This window comes from Myotis myotis, unplaced genomic scaffold, assembly GCF_014108235.1.
Source record: "Myotis myotis isolate mMyoMyo1 unplaced genomic scaffold, mMyoMyo1.p scaffold_m19_p_2, whole genome shotgun sequence".
NCBI classification, from domain to species: domain Eukaryota; kingdom Metazoa; phylum Chordata; class Mammalia; order Chiroptera; family Vespertilionidae; genus Myotis; species Myotis myotis.
Window position 1 is genome coordinate 88181596 of NW_023416324.1, and position 8337 is coordinate 88189932.

An 8337-nucleotide genomic window follows, 5' to 3' on the forward strand; every position below is an offset into this window, starting at 1 on the left:
ACACCAGGCCTCTAGTATTAACAATAAATTGGACTGGCATGTCTTAGCATAAATTGATGTTTAGAAATTAGAGTCACGTGGTCATTGATCATTCTCAAGGTAAGGTAAGGAAGACTGGAAATGAAGTATAATTCAGCCAACTGGACTTCCCTTTGCCCAAGGGCAAAGCTGAAGTAGAACAGCAGATCTGTGCCATTTTGAAAGCTGCAGCTGAAATTTGGCACATCATAATATTTACTTACATTTTTTTCTAAATAATTATTTACAGTGTTATATTCTGCTTTTCTACTTGTTATTTTGAAGAATGTTCTTTTGAAGAGTTTCTAAATAGTTCTTTTTATTTTATTTTAATTTTTAAAAAGTATATTTTTATTGATTTCAGAGAGGAAGGGAAAGAGATAAAAACATCAATGATAAGAGAAAATAGTTGATCGGCTGCCTCCTGCACACTCCCTGCTGGGGATTGAGCCCACAACCCAGGCATGTGCCCTTGACAGGAATTGAAATGGGCGCCTTTCAGTCCACAGGCCGAAGTTCTATCCACTGAGCCAAACTGACTAGGGCAGTGATGGCGAACCTATGACATGCGTGTCAGAGGTGACACGCGAACTCATTTTTTTGGTTGATTTTTCTTTGTTAAATGGCATTTAAATATATAAAATAAATATCAAAAATATAAGTCTTTGTTTTACTATGGTTGCAAATATCAAAAAATTTCTATATGTGACACAGCACCAGAGTTAAGTAAGGGTTTTTCAAAATGCTGACACGCTGAGCTCAAAAGGTTCGCCATCACTCAGCTAGAGCAATAGTTCTTTTTTAACCAAAAGTTTTTTACTTTGTAATTTTATCATATCATGATAAAATATGCATACTTTTACCTATGATTCATTTTTATATTTTATATATTTCTTATGGACTTGATCTGTTTTCATTTTATAAATTGAGCTGTCAAGGCTAATATAAGTACGTTAAAATGTTTTACAATAATAGGTTTTGTAAAATTTTCTGTGTATTTAAAAAAATATATTTCTATTGATTTTTAGAGAGAAAGAGTAAGGGAGAAAGAGGAGGGGAAAAAAAGAGAAAATTGATGCGAGAATGGAATATCGAACAACTGCCTCCTGCACACCCCCCCCCAGCAGGCATTGGGCCAGCATCCTGGGCAATCAGCAACCTTTTGGTGTATGGGACGATGCTCAAGCAACTGAGCCACACTGGCCAGGGCTTCTGTGTATTTTTTTAAACAAATTTTTTTTTTCCTCTTGAATTGCTTTTTATTTTTTTTAAATTTATTGTTTAAGGTATAACAAATAGTAGTACATATGTCTCCTCGGCCCCCCCCCCCCATTGACCTCCCCCTGGCCTCCCCTACCCCCTAGTACTTGCCCTCACCCCCCGCCCCTCAATGTCTTGCATCTATTGGTTGTGCTTATATGCATGCATACAAGTCCTTCGGTTGATCTCTTACCGCCCCTGCCAACCCTCCCCTACCTTCCCCCTGTAGTTTGACAGTCTGTTCGATGCTTCTTTGCCTCTATTTTTGTTCAACAGTTTCTAATGCTCTTTATATTCCATAAATGAGATCATGTGGTATTTATCTTTCACTGACTGGCTTATTTCACTTAGCATAATGCTCTCCAGTTCTATCTATGCTGTTGCAAATGGTAAGAGTTCCTTCTTTTTTACATCAGCATAGTATTCCATTGTGTAGATGTACCACAGTTTTCTAATCCATTCTTCTGCTGATGGGCATTTAGGCTGTTTCCAAATCTTAGCTATTGTAAATTGTGCTGCTGTGAACATAGGGGTGCATATATCCTTTCTGATTGGTGTTTCTATTTTCTTGGGGTATATTCCTAGAAGTGGTACTGGGTCAAATGGCAGTTCCACTTTTAGTTTTTTGAGGAAACGCCATCCTGTTTTCCACAGTGGCTGCATCAGTCTGCATTCCCACCAGCAGGAGGAGGGTTCCTTTTTCTCCACATCCTCTCCAGCACTTGTTGTTTATTGATTTGTTGATGACAGCCATTCTGACAGGTGTGGGATGGCTTTGATTTGCATCTCTTGGATGACTAGTCCTTTGAGCATGTTTTCATATGTCCAGACACTGATTTCTAATCCTACCCACAAAATCCCAGATCACAAATTGAGTGATATGATTTTTCTTATACAAAAGGCACTAACTGTACAGATGACGTATTGTAGAATTGTACACATGATACCTATATAATTTTGATAACCAGTGTCACCCCAATAAATTCAATATAAAGGGGAAGAGTGGGAAGGCACTAACTGGACCACATGAGTCAGCAGCAAGTGGGAACTAAATTTCAGGAGATGCAGAAATGCACATGGGTCCCAGGTGTCTTTTCTTAGTGATGATGGCCCTCCTTACTGGACAGTCAGCAGGAGACAGTTCAAATGTACTTAATAAAACTGCTGGGTGGGCCACCAAAGGGGAGGAATTAGAGCCCGGAGGGAAATCAGGCGTAACACGACTAGCAGCAGCCCCAAGTATAGGAAGGCTTGCCTTGTAGGTTGATGTAGTCCCCTTGGGTGGACAAAGACATATCTTCTTTGGAATTGCTCATCATCTTTTCAACGAGGACTCTCATGGCCTCATTAACATTTTTGTTCTCCTTGACGGATGTTTCTGTCCAACCTGTGAAACCGTTCTCCTTACTGAAACGGTCAACCTGGTCTCGGCTCACTGCCCAAGGGGACAGATCACACTTATTGGCCAAGAGCAGGCAGGGCACAGGCTCTCCATTGGGCAGTGTGAGCTTGCTGTCCAGGTCCTGTTTCCATCTCTGGCTGTTGCTGAAGGTAGTGGCATTGGTAACATCAAACATAATAACACAGGCAGAGGCATCTCGATAGTACAGTCGTGTCATAGATGTGAAGCGCTCCTGCCCTGCAATGTCCCACAGCTGCAGCCTCACCATCTCGGAGTCAGACCACTGGAGAACCTTCAGAGCGAAATCCACTCCCACCGTGGACTTGTAGTGTTTGCTGAAGCTGTCCTGGGAGTACCTCTGCACCAGCGACGTCTTGCCCACCGCGGCGTCCCCCACCACCAGCACTTTGAACAGGTGATCGCGGCTGCCCATGGCGAGCGCGGTGGACGTTTCAGGGAGCCGGAAAGCCGGGGAACCGCTGGTTTTAACCTCTGTGGCTCCCGGCCCCCTTCGAACTGAGGTTCGGCATTCCGCCCACCGCCTGTTGGGGCAAACTCTGCGGAAGGAGCGGCTCACCCCCCCTGCTCCCCAGACTCAGCAGGCGCGGTTCCTCCTAAACAAATTTTTCTATGTACATTTTGATACTGTTATTCATGTATAAGAAGTTCATTCCACTGTTTTCTACCTATGTTACATGCAAGTTGCTTGAATTCTCTGAGCTTTAGTTCCCTCTTTTGTAACCTAGGGTGGGAAGGCTCACTTTTCTGTAGTATTTGTTGGAGAATTAAATAAAATAATTTGTGTAATGGGAAAGTGCACATTTAATACATCTTCTTTGTGTATTATACATTTTATCAATGGCATTGTTTGTTGGTTGATGCATTTTGAGTTTTACCTGAGATCAAATTAATATCATTATCCCTGTTTTCTTTTGGTTTTAGTACACCTGCAATATCATTCCCTATTGTTTTCTTTTATTTTTCTAATGTGGTAAGATATTCAAAATATAAAATGTACTATTTTAACCTTTTTGAAGAGTATAAATCATTGGTTTAAGTACATTCACATTTTGTGCAGCCACCAATCACCACCACCTGTTCCAGAACTCTTCATCTTCCCAAACAGGAACTGTCCCTATTAAACACTAACTCACCACTCTTCTCTCCATTCAGCCCCTGGGAACCTTTGTTCTACTTTCTGTAGCTATGAATTTGCCTCTTCTAGGTATCTCATACAAGTGAAATCATACAGTACTTGTCTTTTTGTGCTTATTTCACTTAGCATGATGTTTTTAGGGGTCATCCATGATGTAGCATATATCAAATTTTTATTTCTTTTTATAGAGGCACTAGGGGCCCAGTGCACGAATTCATACACCTTGAAAGAAACTGTGAGCTGTGAGGCTGTGGTGGGCACAGGGGCGGGTCTCAGCCCATCCTCTGCCCCCCACCCGGCCCCTCCCACCGCAGCCCCCTGTCCACTGTCTGCTGGCAGCCCCACTCCTGCCACTGCCGCTCCCTTGCGCTGACAGTGCTAGCCCCGCTCACACCCACTGACAGCGCAGAGCGATTGGGGCCAGAGCCAGCAGCGGGTGCGAGCGGTGGCTACTGCCCCGATCACTCCTCAGGAGCAGGGGGAGGTGGAGAAGCCCTCAGAGGTGATCAGAGTGGGCAGCTGCTGCTCGCTCCCACTGATGGCACTGAGCAATCGGGACTGGTGCTGGGCACCAGCAGCGAATGTGAGTGGCAGCTCCTGTGCCAGCAGCGGGTGCAAGTGGGGCTGTCGCCGGCAGCTGGTGCAAGTGGCGGCTGCTGGCCCCGATTGCCCCTCAGGGCTTCTCCACCTCCCCCTGCTCCTGAGGGGCGATTGGGGCCAGCAGCTGCCACTTGCACCTGCTGACAGTGCTGAGCGATCAGGGTTGGCACCGGATTCTGGCAGCAGGTGCAAGTAGAAGCTCCAGTGCTGGCAGCAGGGGTGAGTGCCAGGCGGGATTGGGGCACATGGGAGCAAAGAATTTTCAGTAACTACCAGAGGCTCACCCTGATGACCGTGATGGGTGCCCCGCCTTGGTCTGGCGCCCCTGCTTATCTGCTCCACCATCCGGCTACAACCAACGCCCACCATGTTCCGCGCACACCCCCTGGTGGTCAGCGCACATCATAGTAATCAGTTGTTCGCTTGTTCAGTTGTTCTGCCGTTCCGTCTATTTGCATATTAGCCTTTTATTATATAGGAATAGGATAATATTTTATTATATTTATATTTTGTTTATCCATTCAATGTACACTTGGGTTCTTTCCACCTTTTGGCTTATTGTGAATTATGCTGCTATGAACACTAGTGCACAAGTATCTATTTGAGTCCCTGCTTTCAATTTTTGGGGTGTCTACCTAGAAGTTGAATTGCTGGATCATATAAATTTCTAGGTTTAGCTTTTTGAGGAACTGCCAAACCCTCCCCAGTGGCTGCTCCATACTTTTTATTTTTACCAGTAATGTATGGATCTGTTTTAGTTGTATCTCTTATAAGTGGTATGTAGCTGGCTTTTACTTTTTATCCCCAACCTTTCTTTGATCTTAACTATACCAGTAATTTGGCAGGTATATAATCTTCTTACTTTATTAGGGCTTGCCTTTAATGTTTAAAAAGTTATTCTCTAGTCTCTATTTTCTGCCTCTAAAGTTTGTGATATTTTTTTAAACCTTTTATTTTTTTAAAGTTTGAGATTTTAAAGATGCTTTTTGACCTACCCTCCTGCCTACAACTCTGTTTAGGATTGAAATATAAATTATTTTTGCTTCTTCATTATTGCTATATGTACTTTCACCTCAAATCCAACCTTCTTTAATATAATCAGGAGTTTGAAATAGAGATTACTGTTATTTTATAGTTTTTATAGGTATATTCATGTTAATTTTCACATTTGCCTTGAGTTTAGCAACCATTTTTTTGTGACAGTGTTTTCCACAACTCTGTCTTTAACTGCCTTGGTGCTTACAGCTAATGCTTTTGGTCTCTAGTTTTCATCTTTTTTTTATTGTTTTATCTCTTAGTCAACTAGACTATACTTCCAAGTAATTATTTTCAAGAGGGAGTGAGTATGATGCATGTTTAAATCAGAGGTAGCTTTACCATGACACTCATAAATTTAAGCTTCAAGTCTTCTCACTTGTAGTGCCCTCCCAATACTCCATCCCTTAAAGTTGAATTCGTAACGCTACATATTTTAAAGAAGTTCCCCCAATTGTTTTAATTTTGTCATTTATTAAATATATTTATTAAATATATGTCATTTATTAAATATAATTTTATGTCATTTATTAAATAAATACATTTATTAAATATATTTATTGATTTCAAAGAGGATGGGAGAAGGAGAGAGAGATAGAAACATCAATTATGAGAGAGAATCATTGATCGGCTGATTCCTGCAGGTCCATACTGGGGATGGAGCCTACAACCTGGGCATGTGCCTTGACCAGGAATCAAACCATGATCTCCTCGTTCATAGGTTGATTCTCAACCACTGAGGCACACAGGCTGGGCCCAATTGTTTTAACTTTAGATTCCACAAAGCCTGGATCTGCCTCTGAGTCTTATTCATTAATCGCTGAGTATATTCATCTGTTGCTTTCACGTGGGAGACTTAGAGAGCTAAAATTAAAAAAGACAAAAACCCACAATCAAAAATATTTTTAATATATATTTTTTATTGGCTTCAGAGAGGAAGGGAGAGGGAGAGAGAGATAGAAACATCAATGATGAGAGAGGATCATTGATTGGCTGCCTCCGGCACTCCACTGGGGATCGAGCCCCAACCGGGCATGTGCCCTTGAATGGGGACCCTTCAGTCCGCAGGCCTACGCTCTGAGAGGGTTAACTTGAAATGCAGGCAGGTAGGGCAGGGCTCCAGCGGAGAACAAAGGCAGGAGGGACATGGGCAGGGCCAGACATGGCAGTTTGAGCAGCCTAACTACAGGAACCAACCAAGCAGAAATAATAAAATGTTTTTGGATACAAAGCGGGAGGCATGGGAAACCAAGGAAGGGCCTGCAGTAAACAAGATGTAAGAATGCACAGAAACAGAAAAGTTCAGGATAGGAACAGAGAAAGAACACATAGAGACAGGGAAAGTTTAGGTCCATTACTGGGCAAAAACAATTGAGGGAATCAATCAGGTGATGACCCAGGTAGACATAGAGCAGGCTTGTAGCAAATATATACCCCTGGACTACAAGGCTTTGACGGGCAGCCCACTATTGGGTCCCCCGCCCCTTGTGGGGAGTCTGAATCTGCTTGTAATAAATTTTCCACACTTTTGCTTAAATCTTGTGCTCCGCGCAGCTCATTCTTTGGCATTTCGAGACACGACCCTGGGGAATACACCTCGGCTCACCATTCCAGTTATCATATCCACTGAGCCAAACCAGCCAGGGCGAAACCCATCAAATTTTTAAATATATTCTGGGAAATATATATTTTATATCTGGAATCCATGTGAGTTTTTTTTATTCTTATAATTCAAAAATTTTGCTACACTATGTCACCTCACCACCACCACCAATTCTAGCCCTGGGCTTTTTCTTTCAGTTGTTATTCTTTCTAAAGGATTGTAGGAAGACAGCCATGGGTTCAGAATGGGAGACTTCATTCTGGTTGTCTGAAGTAGAAGAACCAAAGAGCTTTTGGCCAGTTTTTAGAGTCTATTTTTCTATTCCAAGTTTCAGTCAGTAGGATAGGGATGACATTTTGGTCTATCTTCCAAATATGGCAGAGCTGCCAACACTATAAGGAGCATGGCTTATTTTTTTCAGTCTAGCTCCACAAGGCTTATAATTTGTGGCAAGATCAGCCAGACCATTTTTTTAAATAACAGTTTTATTGACATATAATTCACATATCATATGACTCACCCCTCTAAAGTGTACAATTCAGTGGTTTTTGTATATTCACAGATACGTGCAACCACCACCACAATCAATTTTAGAGCATTTTCATCATATCAATAAGAAACCCCACACCCCTTAGCTATCACCCCTATCCATTCAATCCCCCATCCCTAAGCAACCACTAATCTACTTTCTGCATCTATGGATTTGCTTATTTTGGAATTTTATATACATTATATCATGTAACATGAAGTCTTTTGTTATTGACTTCTTTAGCATAATGTTTTTGAGGTTCATTCATATTGTAGCATGTAACAGTACTTCATTCCTTTTTTGGCCAAATAACATTCCATTGTATGAATATTACCACATTTTGTTTATCCATTCTTCAGTTGATAGACATTTGGGGTGGTTTTCCCCTTTTTCACTACTATGAATAATGCTGATACAAGTTTTTATAGATATACTAGAGGCCCAGTGCACGAAATTCGTGCACGGGTGTGTGTGTGTCCCTCAGCCCAGCCTGCACCCTCTCCAATCTGGGACCCCTCAAGGGATGTCCGACTGCCTGTTTAGGCCCAATCCTAAACAGGCAGTCGGACTTCCCTCCCACAATCTGGGACTGCTGGCTCCCAACCACTCACCTGCCTGCCTGCCTAATTGCCCCTAACCACTCCCCTGCCAGCCTGATCAATGCCTAACTGCTCCCCTGCCAGCCCAATTGCCCTTAACTGTCCTCCCTGCAGGCCTGGGTCCCCCCAACTGTC

General features: G+C 42.6%; 1 protein-coding gene across 1 annotated transcript; it reads right to left on the bottom strand.

Annotated features, from left to right (window-relative positions):
• Positions 1-2149: 2149 nt before the first annotated feature.
• LOC118677474 (ras-related protein Rab-7L1-like) lies at positions 2150-3231 on the bottom strand. Its single transcript, XM_036352606.1, has one exon. It carries the CDS (start codon positions 3111-3113, stop codon positions 2502-2504), a length of 612 nt encoding a protein of 203 aa, XP_036208499.1. The 5' UTR covers positions 3114-3231; the 3' UTR covers positions 2150-2501.
• Positions 3232-8337: the final 5106 nt, after the last annotated feature.

What these genes read in the sequence shown, in the direction of transcription:
- LOC118677474 (XM_036352606.1), bottom strand. Translation starts at nt 3,113, where the DNA reads ATGGGCAGCCGCGATCACCTGTTCAAAGTGCTGGTGGTGGGGGACGCC.